The sequence below is a fragment of the Ptychodera flava genome, chromosome 10 (genome assembly GCF_041260155.1).
Source record: "Ptychodera flava strain L36383 chromosome 10, AS_Pfla_20210202, whole genome shotgun sequence".
In the NCBI taxonomy this organism is placed as follows: domain Eukaryota; kingdom Metazoa; phylum Hemichordata; class Enteropneusta; family Ptychoderidae; genus Ptychodera; species Ptychodera flava.
This window is the reverse complement of record NC_091937.1, coordinates 25,387,466-25,410,449: the sequence shown is the minus strand read 5'-3', so window position 1 is coordinate 25,410,449 and position 22,984 is coordinate 25,387,466. Positions and strand designations below refer to the sequence as shown.

Sequence of the window (22,984 nt, the reverse complement as noted above, 5' to 3'; positions counted from 1 at the left end):
CAGTTCATATCTGGTTATTATATTCTTGCTAAGATGAATACAATTCAGTTATGCTGCAACTGAATAAGTGATATCATATCTACGTAAGGCAATAAATTTATTCATTTATTTGATCGTAAATTATTCATGTATTCGACTTTAATTTGTATGGCGTCACTTTGCAGGCGATATTTCAAGTTCTGTCACTGCATACACCGATAGTACTACAAATACAAACGAAACAACAATTCCCACATGTCTACGCCATCGAGGTTTTCGACCCTCGAAGCTGAAACAAGGTGAGTTTATGACCTATAGCAAGTAAGCATATACCTTGTTCGTATGGTTATATCAAATACATGCATAAGTAGTCGACCGTCTGCATTCCTTTTTGATAGCCGAATGTCTCTCAGTTCTAGTCATTTAAATTTAATAATGATAAACAACTATCTTTAGTTTATTTTACAGAAGCGCATAAATTATTCTGAATGTTTTATGACAGCGATAAAAATTACCAACGTTTCATTTGCCTATTATCGTCCTTCACAGAGACATGGCAGTTTCGCCTACTAGCATCAACTTCTTACATTGAAAGTCTCGACTAAAAGGGGTCGAGGAAAAATGGGCAATAAATTAAATGTTTTACATACAGGGAAAGCTTAGATTACAATTTTGAACTTCATTACAGCGTTTACGCCAGTAAGTATTCTACAACAAGAGAAAAAATGTCAACATATGCCTCGACAAGTACTATGACAGCTTCGAAACCAGAGAAGACGACAGCATCATTATCTATAACAAAGACCACGACATCGACCTCGACGCCTACACAGAAAGATGTCAGACGTGGTCACTTAGAGCAGTTAGCTAATGCGACTATTCCTCCAGGTGAGGGCAATATATTACGAATGATTACGCGGATAAATTAGGTGTAAACATTGCAGTATGTAATAATATCGGCTGCGCCGCCTATCAAGGTCTTGCATCAAGGTCTATGCAAGGTCTAGCAAAGAACCGTACTCATAGCGCTCGTAACATGTCGACTCAGATGCTAACATAATCATACGTATTTCCCCGCTATAGAAGCATATGTGCCCACCAATGAAGTAGACACAGTGTATATGTACTTTGCATCTAATGTAATACTATACTTTTAAGAAACATTATCTACATACCACCTAGAGGATGCCTTTTAATCAGTTAGCGCCAAGCTTGCTGTCACCAGATTATCTTCGGATTAAAATTGACCAAATGAACAATGAATCCACAAGCAACGATATACCTTTGCACGTCCGTTCGTTGTTGGCAGCGTCCACTGATCAGTCATTTACCCTAGCTTGCTTTGATGCATACATGTAGTAGACTCAACATACTGATAAACCTTAGCCTAAAGTTGTCACAGGACAAATGTAGGACACAGTAAAGGAAATAAAAAATATTTACCACACTAGTGCAAAATAAAACCAAGACCCTTAAGGTTAGAAGTACAAATGTTTACTGGGAATATCATAGTAAAGAGTACAAAACAGAATAAACAATAGTATCAAGAAACCCGTGCTTTGAAGAAGACATTCAAAACTCTTGGAATGGACCTTTTCTCCGCCATTTGTATTGTAATGAGAACATTATTACATCCTTAACAGTTCCCAAAAATGCTCATTTTGAGAACAAAATTATCATAGCAGGTTTGTAGGGTATACAGTGGTCAAGTCGTCACACTGGTGTGACTTGATCAAATGACTAAATGTACACAACAGCGAATACACGTATAAATAAAACTTTGTAAAGACTTAACTTGTACATTTTGTTTATTACGTTATCATGTACTTTCCGAACGTCTCTCACACAAACGTTCGTGTCTGACTATCAGGGCAAGCATTGCAAGTGACAGAAATGTTGAGCAACCTAACATCGAGAGCGGACACGTTCGAAGAAAGTGATGTAAGTCTGTCCACCGACATTGTCGGTAACATTTTAAAAAGTCAAGAAAACGGTACAGAGGTTCCTGTAGCTCATGGAGTTCTTCAAACCGTGGATAACTTGTTAAGCGTAGATGATGATGTATTTCTTGCCAGCCAGGAAAACCATAATGCTGCCACACGGTGAGTCATTCTAAATATCCAAGCCTTAATCTAAATCCTATGTACGATACCTATAACGTCTTCTGTAAGGTAGAATACACATCGGGGACATATATTCATGCTCTCCACACTTTTTGGTTTGCCATTTGTGGGACTCATTTTAAGTAGCTAAAGTTTTCCACCGGCTTAATTTTTAAGAACAATCAACATTTACCATCTCCAAGGAGTTAGTAAAATTATGGCTGCCATTTTGAATCTCAGTCGCCGGGAAATGTTGAGTAATTTGTTTCCATAATAATTTTTTTAAGAATATCACCTATTCCAAGTCTATAAAAATACGATTGAAAACTTTACCGAGGAAAGTTTGAGGCAAAGTGTAAATCTTTTATTTCCAAGGCGCCTCCAAACTTACACGAATTTATTTCGTCAATGGGCACAACCTGATTACATTGACTGCGGAGAGTTGTTTTGTGAAAATGCATAGTATGAGTGCACAAGTTCATTTATCCATTCTGCCCACATTAACATAGTCAAATCATACTTAGTAAAAAAAACTGCATGAGTGAATGCTTGTTTGTCGCGCTTTGAGTGTACGTTGAGGTGTGTTAGACCAAGGATTCACCACATCCTTTGTTGGCTAGAGCAGGTTACATGGTTGGTTATAAGGGAGCACACGACCTTAGAAAGTCTAAATGAAAGTCCCACCACTCCTCCAGACTTATATTATAGCATGTTTCAAACTGATTTCTATGTAGTTCATATCGGCTGCTGAAAAAATTACAAATTAGAGATTTACAGAGAGATTACAAACTTCATCCAGATTTTATCAAAACTGTTATCAATGTGTGTTTACTTATTACAAGTGTCCAAAAAGGTCAAGAAATATTACTATCTTGATAAAAATTTAAAAAAATGTTCATATTTCGTACAGAATTGAGTAGCAAATATTTCAAAGACTTAACGACAGCTTAGCCATTTTAAATATTTAAGCTAATAAATTAGGGAAATATTGTGTCTTTGCATTTCAGGCTTCTACAGTCAGTAGAGCGACTTTCCCTGCTCATTGAGTCTGATAATGGGCCGGTTACCATAGAGACTTTAAATATACTACTGACAGTTGCAGAAGTGAATGTCACAGGGTTCAATGGTCTCCACTTCCCTGTGTCCACTTCAAGTCAGGTATGTAATAAATAAATGCAAAACAGCTTACATATTATAGCGAAAACACCGAAAGGGCCCAAACCATTATCCGTTCTTGGCTGGGGTAATCACAATACTGGAGTTTAAATCGTTCAAATAAGAAATACTGTTATAACTTGACCAATCGTTTTGCTTGTTACATTGTTTAATATATTAGTTTTGACTCTCCCAAGCGTCAGTTTTCAGATTTTTTGAATTCTAGGATATGCCTTTGTTTGCTCAACAACGATTTCTGTCTATCTGTCTGTCTGCTTATCTCTCCGTCTGTATATTGCTCTCTCTGCCTCTCTCTCTTGTGTGCGCCTATTATATAAACTGTATCATATTTTATCGCCAAAATCATAATATATTGCAGATAAGATGTTCCGTTATATATTTAATCGCAGAAAACATGTTTAATGCTGGTTGGATGTTTTGTTTCTTCAGAGCAACCTTTTCAATGTGTCCAGTGATTCAACTACTGAGGACACCAGGACATCGATCGAATTGCCTCTATCATTATTTGAAAACGTTGACGATTCAGATAAACATCATGTCGAGAATGCACAGTTCCTTGCGTACAGGTCAAACAAATTGTTCAAGGTAGGTTACTATCGTCATTTCATTTCCTGTATTTTGTGCTTTTATTTAAGGAATACATTATACCCGGCTGTACATAGCGTTAAGAATGAAGCCTCTGTAATGATTTTAGCTTGTTGGAAACGTAATTACATCTTTAGTCTACAGACATCTGGCTATACATATCTAGAGCTTCAAGAATGAATTCTCCTTAACGAACTTAACATGTTTGGTACTTCATGAAATCTTAATTAATCTACAGACATAAAGGGATTCATAACCATATTTAAATGATTTATTCATTTGCTCAGGTGGTCGACAACAGGACATTGCCTGGTTTCAGTCCAGTCATCGCTGCAAGTATTGGAGATTTAACAATCATTAACTTACGGGAACCACTGAAGATCAGATTAGCAAAGAATGCATCGGTACGACTTTTAGCTTTTACGTGGCATCTCTTACTCGAGCTGTACGCATTGATTTAGTATCGGTAGACAAAATATGACAGAGTTATTAAATAGCTTCTTGTGCTTATCTTCTCCATTGACATTTATTGATATAGTTACTTAATTTGTTAATTGAAAATGTTGACGTTCACACCATGTTTGATGAAATCCTATTCCCTTCTTATTTCTACTAGCAGTATCGTAATGTCAATGAGAGTTGCGTGTTCTGGGATTATACTTTAAATGGTAAGCTCATTTTCCGCATGATTTTTTAAGCAGAGTTGTTCGTGTAATTCCTTCTACATCAAGAATACATCAATCATTACACAGGACACCTTTTCAAATCATCATGAGAAATAAATACAAGTGTAACTTGATACATATATCATATTACAGCATAGGAAGTGTTCATATATTTATGAATCCATTTGTTCATTCATTTGTTAATACATTTTTACAAACGGTAGAGATAATTGCTGTACTTCATATACAACATGGACACGACGTGGCAACGAAATGCCAGAATAATAAGCTTAAATGTCGGAACCACACCCAGATACACAATATGTAGTAATAATGCAGTCGATTGTAATGAGATTGCGTAACAACGTAAGCGGTATAATTTTTTTATAGGACTTCCGTCATTAGTTTCCACATTGAAATATGTTCTTATGAGAATTTAAGTGACGTAATAACAATTGAACGTTTTGTACGTGTGTATTTTACTGAATCCGTCGAATTCCTAACTTTTGAACTGTCTCTAGGAGGGAGCGGTGCCTGGTCAAGCGAAGGCTGCGCTATCTCCCTGGAGGAAAATGACAACAACAGTGTTCTGTGTGAATGCGATCACCTTACTAACTTCGCCCTCCTTGTCGTAAGTAGAGCACATGTTGATCTGTTGGTTTGCATTTCCTGAAAAAATATTTCCAATTTCTAATCTTCGTCTTATCCTGTCATAAAAATAAAATATCACGATGAGTATCCTAGAACGTAAACAGTAACAAGAAAATAAAGATTATTGTGCCTTGGGCATGTGTATGTTGTATAAATTTGCCGTCTACAATTTATTCACAAATATTTTCATTTCTTGAAAATACTAGGCATTTGTACAAGATTTCTCTAAAATACAGCAAATTTGGAACTCTTCCTCATCGTATTTCTAGTCACCTCACCGCTACCTTCAACACATACAATTACAAAGAAAATGAGAAAAGGATCTTTTAATTCTCAAAAATATAAAAAAATATTAGGTGCCCTATAGCTGAAAGTTGTAGTTTTACAAATTACCCATTAAAACACGTGAATTGCAAGAAAGAAAAATAGATGAGCTTAAATTTGATGATTAAACCAACACTGCATTGTCCTCTTCTCCAAAATTAGTTCCAAGTGTGTTATACTGACTCAACTGAATGAACAGTGTTTTAGCATGCAAGTCTAATGAATGGCAAATGACACTTTCTATATTTTAGTAACACCAAACAAGACACTGTTCTACAGTTAACTTTACTATTTCATGTATTCATATCAGGACATATATAATGAAGGTACCAACATCGACTCAACCAATAAGAAGGCTCTATCCATAATTTCATACGTTGGCTGTATGGTATCTTTAATATCATTGGCTTTGACGCTCGTTACCCTGATTGCTTTCAAGTAAGAATATGTAACATAGCATGAAACAATGTTTCATCATATTCTTATACAATATTTATTTTACGTACACCACCAAAGCAATAAGGAAACAACACAGATGTTAAAGTTAACTTCTTTCGTTAGCCCACTCTCTAGTTCACTGGTTTAATCCTTGAGTTGAACATTTATTCAAGCTATGGCATGATATAAAATCAGAAGGTAATAAATCACCAGATGTATAGGAAGAGGTCCTTTAGATTAATCCATAACACAAAACTCCATGTCAATATCAAAGAATATAATTATTTCCATCCTTTGAATCAATCGTTGCCTCTTTGACTCAAAGTAAAGATAAGTTTGTTGCACGGCTTTAGAATTTGTGTGAATTCGTTGTACAGCTTTCGAATTAGTAAAGTGTGATTCCTTTTCATTTTTACACAGAAAAACAAAGGACAAAGCTACGAAGATTTTACTGAATTTATGCTTTGCACTCTTCATGGCCATGATGATGTTCATAATTGGATCATTTGCCGATGATTTTGCATCATTCTTACCGGCGCTCTGTACCACTGTTGCTGTTTTGTTACACTATTTCCTATTGGCTGTCCTGGCTTGGATGGCGCTAGAAGCGGCGCTGCTATACCTGCTTCTTGTCAAAGTCTTTAAAACATACATTAGACGTTTCATGTTGAAGTTCTGTCTGGTTGGTTGGGGTAGGTCCCTATGGAGTTCATTAGACATTACTACATTAAACTGACATACGGACCTCTATTCAAAATTTAATAGATGAGAAATCTCAATCTGAGGCCTATGTTACATAAGGCTCTAACCCTGTATAGATTGGTCGTATGTGTTATCTAAGCACGCTCTCCAAGTGTTATCATATAAGTGCATGCACACTTTCACATTCGTATACCGTGTAACCAGTGCTGAAAATGGTGTGTTTCTAAAACGCGTTTAAACCAAATACGATTTCTTACACTTTTACAATCGGAATGCCAAGTGTGACGACTTGTTTCTATACATGTCAATCTTTATAATAACATTCAGCCAGGTCCGCTCAATAATACATAATGTACTTGATGACAGAATAGTCTAATGACAGGATGTTCACGTTTTAAAATATTAGACTCATATCGACGCTATTTTTTTCAAATAACTAAAGATGTTCTTATTTTTTTTGAATTTAAACATATTTTAGGCTCGTGAGTTTCATATAGTCATGTAGTCGTTTTATTATTTGTTGCTCATTTTATTTATAGGTGTACCATTGGTTATTGTCAGTATTACTTTGACGATTGACCTCAACAACTATGGGAACAACAATAGCATGTAAGTTGAGATTTAACGATATCTGCATATAACACTATGTAAGTTTGAATATATAATTCTGTATAATGTCATAAAATAGTCTGTTACGTCGCATATCAGCTATTTTGGTGAGAATTATAAATGTGAGGTTGTTTTTTTTAAGGTAACCAAAGTAATTTGGAAACTATAATGCGTCTAGAAAAGCAAAATTTTGCTAATTCTCCCATCGAACAATATTGTCAATCCGGCTCAGTTAACCAAGGGAGCTTTCAGTTATTATTAGTTGATGGGCCTGAGGAATGGGAGAGGGTCACATTTTACAGACTTGCCCTAGCGGTGGGTGACATTTCACAAACTTAGCCTGGGGAAGGGTCACATTTCACATTACTAACTTTCTAATGGATGCAGCGTCTGTTTTTGTTAGTAAGGTGCATTTTTAGTGCAAGCGTGCGCAGTTTTGAAGGATCATGAAAGTTCACCCATGTCTTTTGGGGAGTGACACCATTTTTGTGCATCTATTTGAAGCATGGAGTGGCCAATATAGTGCTTGTCCACAACTATCAAAACATAAATACATTAGAATCGATTGGACAGACTGTTAATATATCTTTGATAATTCATGTTAGTGTAATTTGCTGGAAGTGCGAGGTTAGAAGGGCATTTTTGACGAGAGAAATTTTATTTTGGATTTAATCTAAACTTGATAACTATACATGATGGCCTATGATAAAACTTGGAACAACTTTTTCGAATATAAAATAGCAATATTTGTCAACCTATATGCGTTTGCTAACTCTTGTAAATGTACTTGATTGGAATAGGACGGTTACAAGTGTATATGAGTACCAGAAAGTTGATTTTAGAATTTCACTGAAAACGTTAATCCACTTTCCATGGTATTCTATGAGAAAGCTATGAATATCTTTTTCAAGTATAAAACCAACAATAGCTGAGCATTTCTTGACATTGGATAATCGGTATAAGTGTAATTGGTTAGAATAGGGTTGTTATAATTATAAGTGTACAATAAATTTTAATTTGATATTTCACCGAAAATGTCGGTACGCTATACATGAGGAAACCATTAGTATTTTTTGAATACTAAAATAGCTAATTCTTTGCATTTATAGACGTTCGATGTTTGACAAAAATGTTCTTTATTAGAATAGGATGGTCACAAGTGCATATGTGTACAAGAAATTTGATAGATATTTTCCTCCGATATAAAACTTGTAATATGACCAAAAGATACAGCAAATGTCACTTTAATACGTTTACTTGTAATTAAAAAAAAGCCGGCGGTTTTATTATGGTTATAGACACATCTTAGTTTGGGGGACTGAAGGGTCATATTTTAGAAAGGAGCATCAGGGAAGGGTCATGATTTTAAATGATGGACCACCCTCACTTTTCTCCGGCCTATCCCGTCATAATAACTGGAGGCTCTTTAACTTACCAACCAATTCACCCTTTCTCTCACTCTACCACTCAACACTCACTCACTTATATATCCATTGATTGTTTCCTCCCTCCATTCATTTATTCAATCACTTACTTCCTCACTAAGGAATGAATGAATGAGTAAATAAATGAATGAATGAATGAATGAACGAATGAATGAATGAATGAATGAATGAATGAATGAATGAATGAATGAATGAATGAATGAATGAATGAATGAATGAATGAAAGAATGGATGGATGGATGGATGGATGGATGGATGGATGGATGGATGGATGATGGATGGATGGATGGATGGATGAATGAATGAATGAATGAATGAATGGATTAATAGATGAATGAATGAATGAATGAATGAATGAATGAATGAATGAATGAATGAATGGATGGATGGATGGATGGATGGATGGATGGATGGATGAATGAATGAATGAATGAATGAATGAATGAATGAATGAATGAATGAATGAATGATTTTTTTCATTATAGATGCTGGTTGTCAAGGTACCCGTTCTACGGTGCATTTCTGGCTCCGTTGTGCTTGGTTCTCATCTTCAACTCGATCATCTACTGTCTCGTCATTTACCAAATATGTGGACTCAACTCCAAAGCAATGACTCCGAATGAAAGGTACAGTTATCTGGCACAGTTGAGGGCAGCACTCGGGTTGATGGTACTCCTCGGACTTACGTGGGTGTTTGCCTTTTTCGCCGTTGGTCAAGCAAGTCTTTTGTTCAACTACCTGTTCGCCTTATTCAACAGTCTGCAGGGGCTGTTCATCTTTGTTTTCCACTGTGCGATGAAGACGGAAATCAAGGCGGGCTGGAAAAAGACGTTCTGTCGATGTATGGTGGCCAGTCACAGAGCAGCAGGTTAGTTTTGCGTTAAAGCATAATACTTCTCATATTTCTTCTTTAATTAAAATAAATGTCCAAGCAAGGAAAAATAGACATTTAGGCTTTGCTTTTGATATGGAAATAATAACCTGAAATACTTACTGGATTCTTCTATCATGCTCAGGCTGCGGGGGAGGGAGAGGGGAGGGGCGTTTAAAGGAACGATATTTTATATCAACATGACATTTTGCAGGTGATTCTGGTGCGTCGACAAATTCTTTAAACGCCTTGAACTACGAAATAAATAAAGCTGAAGAAATGGAGACGAAGCTTGGTAAGTATACAAGTGTGTGATTAAATGCATAGAGGAAATGAATGAAGGCTTACGTGCGTTTTTTTAAATCAATACCCATTTCAACTTCCCCCACATAGAAACTGGCTCTGTTAGGATTATAACACATCCACTAACACTACTGTTCTCGATGTTTATCTACAAATGTCAGATCAGCCCACTGTTTTGACAACTTTCATGAAACGTGTACATGGTCGGATAAAATGGCTGTTCTTGTCATTTGTAATAGCCCCTAGGCCTATTTACTGGTCAGGTGTTAATGATAGACATCCTGCTGCCTATAAATAAGTTCTTAACTTTAAAATTATTAGCAGTTACACTGCTACCGGCACCTAATCCAGCAATAGCATAACAAACGTCGCGATCAAGAGAAAAACTTGCGATTTCTCTCAGAAATTGCATTCATTGAATTACTTTTTTATTCATAGGCTCGGACTAAGTGTAGGTGCAGTGGTACCGCGTACAGCTGGCAATTGCTAACCTCAAGAAATCTGGGTGCTTGCGGTTTCTTGCGTCATTTTCTAGTAGCATAGCAGGGTGGAAAAATCACTAAGTTTGTAAAAGGGTGAATGAAAAGAGCGACGTTCGGATTTCTCACTGTACTATTGCTGTCAGATTCATTAGCGCTAAACTTGATCGTCATAACGTTTGCTGACATGCTGTATGCCTCGCGGCTCACGATGCAAATTAATTCGCTTGACAAAGGAAAGGTAGGCTTACAATGGCTTCAAGTACATGTTACCAGCTTAAAGGCGTAGGCGTTACCAAGCCAACGTAAGTGCCAACGTAAGTGCCAACGCGTCTCATTTAGGTCTCATTAGTTTGATAGCTGAGAGGTAATGTAAACATAAATATTAATAGACGTGGCAAGTTGTCTCTCTTGGCTGCGATAGCGATATCTGGCGACGTCTAGAACTGTGTGGGGAAAAGCTGTAATGCTAAGTACTTGTCTTCGGAAATATTGCAAACGTTCAACAAATTTATATTACTTTGCCATAGACATAGGTATTAATTGAAATATTTATTAAATCTCAACCACAAACATGTTTACGTCTTAATTATAGCATTGTCAGCTATGTGTATTGTTTAATATCTACTTGCCTTAATTACAAGGGCAGTCATGGTAAGCTACTACTGCCGTGCCTCTACTTCTACTTGTTTTTCTAATATCGATTAAGTTACTGCTGATGTTGATGTTACCGTTTCTGCTTCTAGTATATAACGAATGATACTTCTCGTTTCCAGATGCATCGACTGCATCGGTAGAGCAAACGGACCGTGATAAAGAACAAACGATGTCAACCTTCAAAGCACACTCACACGCAGAATGATTAACAAAAATGAACCCCCTTTAATTTGGTTGGAGTGTTGACGGACGATCCATAACCAACATGATAAATTTCATCAATAGTTATAATTATCCCGTGTTGTTTTTGTACATTTTCCTGCTCTTTATTATTGAAATATTTTGTGTATAATAAGCCTCGTAATTATTATTATTATACTTATTGTCCTAAAAAGGATAATCACCTTACAGCTCAGAGGATAAAAATAACGACCTGACAGACATAAAAAACAAAAACAAAACAAAACACAAACTAAGTCAGAAAACACACGGAAAAAAAATACACTTCAGAGATTGAGTCTCTTAATGGCTGTTGGGACAAAGCTCTTTCTGTACCTTAATTTGTTACACTTCAAGCAGCGAAATCTCCTTCCTGAAGGCAATAATTCAAAAGAGGAATACAAAGGATGGTTTACGTCAGCAGTGATTGATCGTGCTTTGCGCAGTATTGCACTATCCGTGAGCACTGAAAGGGACGGAGTGGGTCTACCAATTATCTTAGCAGCAGTTTGCGAGATTTTTAACAACTTATTGCGATTTACGGTAGAGAGCAACGAAAAGTAGCAGATATTGCAATAAGTCAGAAGTGGTTCAATAATACTCCGATATAGTAAGAGTAACAGATGTGAATCCACATCAAAGGAACGCAGCCTCCTAAGCACGTGCAACCTCTGCTGACATTTCTTTAGAAGGGCTGTTGTATGATGACTAAATGAAAGTTTACTGTCGAGAATTACGCCAAGGTACTTGAAAAAGGTCACTTGTTCAACAGGTTCTCCATCAATACAAATCGGGTCATTTTGGTCAGGAACCTGACGAAAGTCGATTGTAAGCTCTTTCGTCTTTGATACATTTAGCTCTAGGAAATTCGAGCTACACCAATCAGAAAAATATTTAACAGAATTTATGTAATCAATTTTCGAGTTTAAGTCACTAAGGAGAGCAAGTACAGCTGCATCATCTGAAAATTTGAAAAATGGGCTAGTTGGAGAACTACTTTGGCAATCATTTGTATACAAATAAACAAGAACGGACTTAAAACACATCCTTGTGGGGCACCAGTGTTTGTAGAAATCATCGTGGATTTGGACTGTCCAACCCTTACACACTGTGGTCTGTCAGTTAGGAAATTATAAACCCAATGAATAATTGAAGATGGAACGTTGAACTTCATTAATTTATCTATCATAATATGTCGCTGAATAGTGTTAAAAGCAGAACTGAAATCAATGAATAGAATCTTGGCATAGTTACCAGCTTTATCAAGATGTTCTAACAATCTATGGAGAAGGCAAGCGACTGCGTCATCTGTACCTCTTTTACGTTGATATGCAAACTGATTTGGGTCCAGTTTTGATTGAACGTGGGGAGGAGATTTGACAGGATCAACCTTTCAAAACATTTCATAATGAGAGATGCGAGGGCTACTGGTCTAGAGTGATTTAATTCAGAAGGTGATGAAATTTTGGGAACGGGTACGATTGTCGACGTTTTCCAAATTTTAGGGATAGTGCCAGTGTCAATGGAACGCTGAAATAATGTCGTTGCCAATTCAAGGCCTTCAATTTACTTCATTATCAGATGTGTTATAACGTCATCAATGGTAATATTATATAGGACTCAGTCCGTGGTGTCGGGTTTTAAGATTAGAAATTTTATTTCCGTCTGAAGGTGCACGTTCAATAATACTATTGATTAATGATTTGTATAAGAAAGAATATGATAGCCTACCCATAAAATTTCACTTAATTTACACATTAGTAAGACCATCACGCATTGCGTAAACAAAACATTAAAACACCAAATCTACTTGGTCACTCATAGATCATGTTGAACCGGTATGTGCACAGTTCGCTTAGTCAGACCAGAGAAGGTATATATTTTCTGTTAATTTGCCTAAAAGTTAGACATAAATGGCAATTTTTGTAGATAACATTTTGCATTTACCATGATAACAATCTACTCTGTTCAATAAGGGTCGTATTATGCCGTCTTTATCATTGCAATAGCAACTGTACTGCCCCAAATCCGTTTTTGTAAGCTTTGAACCTTTCTGTCTGAAAACTGGCAATTTGCATCTAGTTATTGAGTCAGACACAGAAGTAGCTTTACCAAATGTGAGTTTAATCCCAGCATTCTTAGCGTGAGTCCTCGTTCACATGCTGGACAGATTTATCTCATTTTACTATTTTTAATCGTGATGGTAACGATATCCTGTATCAATAAAAAGGTGGAAAATAATATTTACTCGGCATTGGCAGCGATGTTTTATTGATCGCGAGTGAAAAAATCATACTTAGCACGTTTCGTTATTGTTTCTTTACAATTACTCAAAAAACAAAGCGGCGCCCATGAAGCTGGGTACAATCCCAGTTACTTGCACAGTATATATTGGACCTGCGCATGCGTAATTAGTTGAAATGTATGTATCTATGTATCTCTGTCTCTGTCTGTGTATCTCTATCTTTGTCTGTATATCTCGCTGTCAGTCAAATTAAAATTAATTTGTAATAGGTGTTGTAGAACTGTTGAAAACAATGTCATCGATTCCACGAATCTGTATTATGACGTACTAGAATTGTGCAGACTATTCGGAACAGTTCGCAGCTGAGGCAGAGTGATGTCCTGGTACGCATACGAAATAGGCTTCAAGCAGATATACATGTAACCTAGGGTACACATTCAACAACCAAACTGACGCTTATCGGAGCTACATGTGTTAAACAACACCAGTTCCAAGAAAACTCTGTTGTATTGTAGCATCTTATACAACACTTTCGCAATAAAAAATATTGTCCTCGACTGGAACAAAGTTGAATCATTTGCCGCACACATATCAATCATAAGTTCAGAGTATGATGTTAAGACAAAAATGATAATAATGTTGATTTTGCGTGGTCAGTGTGTCATCAAAGTCTCATTTATATTCGAGATCATAACTCATGGTATCACGTGGCAGAAGAGCCAAGAATCAATTCTGTCGGTGAGCCCAAGGTGAATGGGTTCTACTCACGGTTACTGTGGTTCGACATTAGGGCAAGAGAAGCAAATTTCCTACATTTCGATGAGGTTCCCTCTGTATAATATGTGCCCCTTATAATCAAACATAGTGGATGAAAAATTCAAGTGGCATCCGCTGCTCTCTATGGTGGGATACAGTAAATTTCCCGAACGAACAAGAGGTAAGTTGACAATCATTTCAGTGAGGTGATCAATCGGTATGGTTTACCAATGATGTCGGAAATGTCTTTGCTTTAACTGGATGACGCGGAATTGTTGAAACCAAATTAAAGTCCATAGTTTTTTAGCTGAAAAAGAACTCTGGAATAAGCACAATGAAGTCATTCTCGCGAGCCAGAGCATAATTTCCGCTCCCCTGACCTACGCACGGGTAACACTAATCTGTTGCCGTAAAGAGGCGTGTGGTTTACGATGATGAATGAAGTGTGTGTCCCGTTTTGTCCCATTTTAGTTGGCAACGTGGCAAAACGAAACACGGAAGTTTACCCACCACACGTACATTGCAGCTTGAGTATTCCTCAAGTGCAATTAACTTGATAATGACTAGCAATAAAAGGTACACATAAGTAGCGATAACCATTTTCATGCAAGGAGCTTCTGCCTTATTTTAATGGGAAACCAACACAGTCAGAATAATACTCTCCACGCAGTGTCGAGTCTTATAAAAAGCCACAAGCTAGACATGCAGACAAAGAGTATATCTTATTTGATTAAACAGAGAAGACTTTTTAACAGTGCCAACAAAGTGACATTCCGACCATTGATCTGGTGGCTATCTTTATTAGATTTAAGATGACGGAAGGTTAAACAAATCAATTCGTGGTTTCTGATTTAGTCATAGAATTGAAAGGGTATGTTAACGTGATTTACTCTTTCTTTCATCAACAGGTTACACATCACTCCCATTCTGAATGAAACAACAGTCCAGTTACTTTGCAAGATCTGAAAATCAACTTAGTTTGTCGAAACTGTTGAGTTACTCAAAGGGAACTAAGGAGACTAAATATATGCCAAGCAGAAGTGACCAGCGATATTTGGGCAAAGATGATTGAAAGCTTCAGTAATCGACATTTTCACTTGTTCCTAACGCTACTTAACGTGGTCGTTGTCATTGGAACTACGACTGTTGACTACAGTGCAGATCCATCCCCATGTCGATGCAAGCCCAATTGTACCTGTTCATTGCCGACTTATAATAAATACTGTGAAACGACATGTTGTATCGACTGCAAAACCATGGGCCCTTCTACAAAGGCCTTGTGAGTATAAGTCTACTTTCAAAAACTATTATTTGAATTTCAAAAATATTTGATTATCCTCAGTTTCTTTTTATAGACATCCCATTCATGATCAGAGTGTAATCGGACATCACTTGTGTTTGCGAGCACGTATACCGTATAGTATGTTTGCTATCTATGCGGTTTTCGCTGTCTCTGGTGATCGCCAGGTGCAACTTGCTTTGCTACATATTCATATTCTATTGAAAGTGATATTATGTGTCTATGTATACGTGCTGAAGATAGCACAGCAGAGCAGTGTACATTCATCAAGTTCGAAAAATGTTCATAACTCTGGTTTCACGCCCAGGAATCTTCGTATGGATCGATTTTATTTAATTCCAACCATTATCGTATATTATACCCATGTTGGGTCTCACCACTTTTAATCGTAGCCAAGTCGGAAGTTCGACAGATAAACCAGATATTCCCGTGTCGCCATTTAGAAACCAGATCTGAACACTAGTTGTGAATAACACATCTGAATTATTCAAAAAAGATTACACCTCTCAGGTATCCAAGATAGCTAGAGTTAAAATGCCTCTATGGACAGTGATTATATAACTTTGAGTTATATCTAGGTCGTTATCTTTAACTGAAAGGCATTGTTTATACCTCATGTATATGGCCATGCCGGCATGACATTGGCTGATAAATCTATACGTTAGTGAGGTCATGGAAGTATTCGTATCGCTGCAAATGTGATAAAATTAGATGCCAAAAGACACATTTAAAATACAAACTGCAGCATCGTGTTTTCTACTGATACAAGTAATCTTCGAATAATCCAAGATGGCGAACCAGGGAAATATGAAATGATTATACCCAATTCATAATCTGCTGTGAAAACAAGTATATCCAGATCAATTAGTCTGCTTCTCGCTACATGACTTGAAAGAAGATATTATTAATACTATTTTCAATGTTTTTACTTTAAATTGCTTTGTTTTGTTGTTTTAAATATATCTGTGTTATGTTTGATGGTGGCGCAATAACAAACAACCATTTTCGATATAATCAATCAAAGCTTCCGATGCTTTCGAGAGTAACCTGGGAATTTTAACTATTTTTTCAATTAATATTTGTTAAGTGTCACACGCAAACGCGTAAACATGAGACACTGAAACTAGAATGTGGACTTTTGCGTCATAAAGTGTTTCAACAACCTCTTGCTGATAACTGATAACCAGTGTTGAATCTAGGATTGTAAGAACCGGGGACATTTGGGCCCCTCCATAAATTATGGGGCCATGACAGTTTTTGAGGGCATTCTGAAATGCATCAGCAAACAGAGTAGCCCAATAATTGTTAATTATTCTACAATTGTTTTACTCCCCTCTTTTTTCAATGCACATTATGCTTTCTTCGTCTTTATTTAAGACACTTCGGCAGCCATATCGTGAACACATGATGTTTTCATGTAAGACGTAACACACAATACCACCGCTTATCATAACCATGGATTAGTATAGAGCAAAGACAATGGTAAAACTAGGGAATACTGTTACAATCTTTACTTGCCAACTTAATATTTCCGAAAAATTAATCAAAGTTTCCATATTCCTTTCTGACATTTTAACTTTTGATATTTTTTCCCTACTAGCTATCCTCAGTAGGCTGCATTGTCAACCAACTGTCACGAGATGGATACGTTTGTAAAAGCCGACACTGAGCCCTCGATAGGGAATATTGCTTCCATAATAGCCCAAGCTTGCAAGATGTTTATATCGAAAACATGAAAAGTTGTTTGCAACAACAACACATAGCAATCTGACGTAAAACATTGAAAACAGCATTAATAATGTTTTCTTTCAAATCACTTAACCATAAACAGACTAATTGATCTGTAGACTTGCTTTCACAGCAGATTATAAATCGGGTATTTTCATTTCGTAATTCCCCGGGTCGCCATCTTGATCTCTCGAAGTTCATTCAGTAGTAAAAACAGTGTTAAAGTTCATAGATGTTTCCTTTCGGCACCACATATGTTTTCTTTTAGCATCTATTTAATATGGTCTTATGTGTTCGTGTATTTGTGCTCAAGAAAGCAGAGCACATCAGTATACACTGACACTCATCAAATTGAAAAAAATATTCATAACTCTGGTTTCCCGCCCAGGAATCTTGGTATTGATCAATTTTATTTAATTCAAACCATTATCGTATATTATACCCATGTTGGGTCTCACCACTTTTGACCGTAGTGAAGTCGGAAGTTCGACAGGTAAACCAGATATTCTCGTGTCGCCATTTAGAAACCTGTTCTGAACACTATAGTTGTGAATAACATATCTGAATCATTCAAAAAAGACTACATCTCTCAGGTATCCAGGATGCTCTTAATGGAATCGACCATGTATTGATATGCTTTATAATTTATCCCTTGGACAGGAAACAAGTACGTTTGTAACCTTATTTTTATAAAAATCCAGAACATATATGATTCTGCCAGTATAAGGATCAATACACCACCGTATGTTATGTTCGTTTAATTTCTTTAAAGTTTCCAACGGTGACTTCATCAACCAAAACGTGTACGTGTCTCTTGCTCACATTTCGTCTGCTATCATGACAATCGCGCTGCACGATATTATTTGCAGGGCACGTTGTCTACAATAAAGGTACAAAGTAACAAAATGATGAAAGCTAAGTCTTACTCCTCTTTAGAAAAGTTGGTATGTATTATGAATTATTGGAAAATCAAATTCAATTCATATTATTTCTTTAATTTTTCTCCCTCGCGGGACTTTGTCAAAGACATAAATTATCGCTCTACATTCAAGTGTCTGTGTCTCGAGTCAATGTGTTACGTCATGACTGTATATACACACGACGCACGTAATGATCAGAAAAGCGGAAAGTGCATTTTCCTAGCAATGCCGTTGATTGAAATGATCGTTAAAATTCCTTTATGGACAATGGTTAAGCAACTGAGAGAGTATAAACAGTACATCTGGGCCGTTAAGTTTAATTGAAAGGCATTGAGTATACCTCATGTATAGAGCCATGTGCGCATGGCATTGGCTAAAAATCTATGCGTTAGCGAGGTCATGGAAGTATTCGTACGCGCTGCAAATATGATAAAATTAGATGCCAAAAGACACATTTAAAATATCAACTGCAAAATGTGTTTTCTACTGATACGAGTAAACTTCGACTGATCCAAGATGGTTAACCGGCCGGGGAATCACGAAATGAAATTACAGATTCATTATCTGCTTTGAAAACAAGTTTATTCAGATCAATTAGTCTCCTTCTGGTTACGTGACTTGAAAGACGGCATTATTGATGCGATTTTCAACGTTTTCACTTGAAATTGCTTTGCTTTGTTGTGTTAAATATAATATGGCGAAACAACAACAAACCACTAATTTTGATATAATCAATCAAAGCTTCCGATGCTTTCGAAAGTGACCTGGGAAGGTTCACTATTTTTTCTATTAATTTTTGTTAAGTTTCATTCGCAAACACGTAAACATGATACATTGAAACTAGACTGTGGACTTTTGAGTCATAAAATATAAAGCACTTCTTGCAGATAACTGATAACCAGTGCTAATGGGCCCATGACAGTTTGTTTGTTTGTGTTTTTTGGGGGAGGGGGCATTCTGAAATTCACCAGAAAACAGAGTTGCCATCAGTCCACAAGTGTTTTACCCTTTCCTCCTTCATGTACATAGACTTTCTCCGTCTTTATTTTTCAAAAAATCTGCGGCCGTATCGTGAACACAGGATGTTTTCATGTAGGACATGATGGACAATACCGCCGCAAATCATAACCATGGATTAGTATAGTCGATGGCAAAACTAGGGAATACGTTTTTTTTAGAATTTTAGAATTTACTGCACCATTTTAATAATTTCCGAAAAATTGATCTAAATTTCATATTCCTTTCATATATTTTCACTTTTGATAACAAATCCCTAATAATTATGCTCATTAGGCTGCGTTATCAATCAACTGTCACAAATTGGACGAGTTTTTAAAAGCCGACACTGACGTTAGAGAATATTGCTTTCACAATAGCCCCAGCACAGGTGTTTATATCGAAAACATGAAAAAGTTATTTGCAACAACAAAACATAGCAATCTGACGTAAAACAGTGAAAACAGCATTAATAATGTTTTCTTTCAAATCACTTAACCATAAACAGACTAATTGATCTGTCGACTTGCTTTCACAGAAGATTATAAATCGAGTATTTTCATTTTGTAATTCCCCGGGTCGCCATCTTGATCTCTCCAAGTTCACTCCGTAGTGAAAACAGTTTTACAGTTCTTATTTTAAAGATAGATGTTTCCTTTCGGTACCATATAATGTTTCCTTAAGTTAAACTTTGGCTCAGAGGTACTAGTGACATGTAGCCCAGACACCGTTTATGCACTCAAAGTTACATACCCATTGTCCATAAAGGAATTTTAACAATCATATCAATCAACGGCATTGCCAGGAAAGTAAACTTTCCACTATTCTAGTACTGATGCTGATCGTTACGTACGCCACCCTTATACACAGTCATGTGATCAGTCACGCATTGACTTTAGACACAGACATTTGAATGTAGCAATAAAATTTACTTCTTTGACTGAAACACTACCGTGAAGTGAAGGATGACAATTTTTTTCTTGTCCTAACTAAAATTATTTAAAATCTAGTCAATATTAAAAAGGAAGGTGCAAGTACCTGTATGTACCTCTACACTAGCGAATATTTCAATCTTTCTTAATCAAATGCCATCCCTACCCCCTTCGTGTACGAGGTGTTTGTCACTGAACATGGTGGCTGAGCAATTCCTTTCTAGAGAAAGGGTGCACATCACTTTGAGCTACAGATAGCACAATGTCGCGGTAGACACATTTCATCAACGTACGATAATTGGTACAAAATGCAAATTTGGGTAACACCGCTTTTAGCTCATAACGCTTTACATTGACCTGTCAAATCAATAGGAAGAACTTCGTACCATCGATATGTGATATTAAACTGTTTATTGTTTTCTTTGTGACATTAAAAAGCAAAGCTCGTCATTTTTTGTGCACTAATTAATGGTAATTTGTGTCTTGCAGGGATGAGAGACAAAGAGCATTGAATTCTACCTGTGAAGATGATGTAAGGAATGGAAGGAGTATGCCGTTAGCAGACATAAGGAGCGGTTTAGATTGTGCAGGTACATGAAAAGTTGAAGTTGCTTTTTGATCGAATTCATTCGTTCTTATTATTTTTCGTTCTTTGAACTCTCGAATGAGATGAAAGTGTTGCCAGTCACTGCCAATGCCAAGGCAAAAGGTTTAGTCGGTTAAAAAGAGCAACAAGGATCTCCCTTTTGACAGAACATCAAAGTCTACTCTATTGCATTGTCATTGACATTCACCATACATTTGACTTTGTAGCTCAAATGAAATGAATGATATATGGCAGAATAATAGAGTAAAGAGAGAGAGAGAGAGAGAGAGAGAGAGAGAGAGAGAGAGAGAGAGAGAGAGAGAGATCAAATCAAAGTTTTAGAATGGCGTGGCGACTCGAACTCAACAGCATTCCGAAACATTGAAAGAATTAATTGCGAGTAATATTAGAATGAAAGTCAAGTCTAGAAAATAAAATTTTAGGAGGGTATACACCTCGCAAGCCATATTTTACGGGAAATTGTACGGGTTGATTGGCAATTTCGTTGTTCAAAAAATGCAGGGCCGATCTACTGCGGCCACCACATCTTGATTTTTAACGACAAAATTAATGCATCGTCGAAAACTCGAGCGTTTTCTAAAACAGAACAGAGTAAACGACAGAAAAAAAGATACCACCAATTTTCAAACCACATAGCTGATTGATCACGCCAAAGTCAGTTCGATTCTGCTTATTTCTGCAAATGAAAAGGGGAGGACGTTTCGTACCATAAGGTGCCTCTTCCGACATATCGAGGTCAAATTTGGTGGGTGAAAATTCGATTGAAAAACACGGAAAATCATAGACTAAAATCTAAAAGAAAATACCCTTCATAAACACAGTTACTTAGTTGTATCAAAAATCCTGGCTATGGGAACAAAGTTGTCTGAGGAGCGAAGAAAATGACAATAAATAAAAATACTCCGCACCGCAAGATGTCGCCAAACTCTACTGATGGCGTCCCACGCAAGCGTTTACATCCGAAAAGCGCTCCGTACCTACGGTAGAGCAATTAATACCTTTGAACAATAACGCACGCGTCGCGTTTCTCCAGACCGCTGGGTGGAGGGACGGTGATTAAACGGAAATTAATGTTTTGATTCACAATAGTATTTTCTTTATCGTCCATGGTCATGTTTTCTTTGTTGAAGAATTATCGTGTTTTCTACATAGAGATGCAGCTGAGTAGTTTTAAACGCAGATTTCTGTTTCTGTGTAGGTCGGTAAAGTGTCCATCGTTGCCTCGAATGCAACTTTATCCAATCGCACCAGCACAGTGGAAACGTGAAATCCGTATTTGCTTGTCTCTTATTATGGATATACTTGTAGTTACTTGACGTTTTGATATTATTTCAGAAAAAAATGTTTTATTTCATAAGTTGTATGAGTTTCAGGGACAAAGCATCGAACATGATGTAGGGTACTGAGAGGCATCTGTAGTATTATCGTCTTTTCTTGCCACGTAATCACTTATGCATCTGTATATTTGATTCAACCTATATAAGAATATTCAGTTTACGTCGAGTCTAGTGTCTAATGTCAATGAGCAGTTACTAAGTATGTATCATAATTACAATGACGATGGAGAATATGGTGATGGCGGCGGTTGGAATTACTTGCTGAGCAACTTTCGTTTCCCTTTTTAGTTAAGCTGCGCCGGGTCTGTGAAAACGACAACATTACTTTGGCATGTCCTAGAGGAAAAATAAAAATTCTCTCCGCAAATTACGGAAGAACAGAAAAAGATGTTTGTGGCTACAGCGCACTCACTAATTGTAGTTCAGAAGACAGTATCAGCATGGTTTCTTGTCTATGTGAAGGGGAGAGTACTTGCAGTATTCGTGCTTCGAACGACGTCTTTGGTGACCCATGCGTTGGTACCTTCAAATATTTGGATGTCTCTTTTAAGTGTCAGACAAACGAAGGTGAGTACGTTGTATACCTGTGATATAAAAACATTTTCACATGTTTGTGATCTTTAGTAGTATTGCTTATGTTACCACGTTTCAATATGACAAAAAGTAACAAAGTGACAAGCATCGAAGTAGCAATATCATGCTACTTGTCGCACAGTCATCTGAGAGAGAGGGAGGAAAGAAGGAGATAGAGAGACAGTTATAGAGACAGACAGAGAGACAGACAGAGGCAAAGGCAAAGGCAGAGGCAGAAAGACCGACAAACTGACTGACTTGCAGACAGAAGGTTTCGAACGAACGTCGTCATCAAGCACTTTCATTCATACTTCGCAAAATGTGCTTCGACAGGATACATCGACGACGATATCATTCCCAAATGAAAGTGTTTAACGTAGTGAAT

At 36.9% G+C, this 22,984-nt stretch overlaps 1 protein-coding gene across 1 annotated transcript; it reads left to right on the top strand.

Annotated features, from left to right (window-relative positions):
* Nucleotides 1–1,824: 1,824 nt before the first annotated feature.
* On the top strand, nucleotides 1,825–15,137 carry LOC139141576 (adhesion G-protein coupled receptor G6-like). The gene is made up of 13 exons (XM_070711168.1): nucleotides 1,825–2,081; nucleotides 3,089–3,239; nucleotides 3,687–3,842; nucleotides 4,130–4,246; nucleotides 4,462–4,510; nucleotides 5,029–5,138; nucleotides 5,793–5,920; nucleotides 6,341–6,612; nucleotides 7,162–7,231; nucleotides 9,162–9,544; nucleotides 9,762–9,842; nucleotides 14,316–14,387; nucleotides 15,115–15,137. Exons 1-13 carry the CDS (start codon nucleotides 1,873–1,875, stop codon nucleotides 15,135–15,137), a joined length of 1,821 nt encoding a protein of 606 aa, XP_070567269.1. The 5' UTR covers nucleotides 1,825–1,872.
* Nucleotides 15,138–22,984: the final 7,847 nt, after the last annotated feature.

Bases quoted from the DNA above. Each gene is read 5' to 3' on its own strand.
- LOC139141576 (XM_070711168.1), top strand. From the start codon at position 1,873: ATGTTGAGCAACCTAACATCGAGAGCGGACACGTTCGAAGAAAGTGAT. The intron at 3,240-3,686 runs GTATGTAATAAA...TTGTTTCTTCAG, and splicing joins CTGTGTCCACTTCAAGTCAG to AGCAACCTTTTCAATGTGTC. The intron at 4,511-5,028 runs GTAAGCTCATTT...AACTGTCTCTAG, and splicing joins CTGGGATTATACTTTAAATG to GAGGGAGCGGTGCCTGGTCA.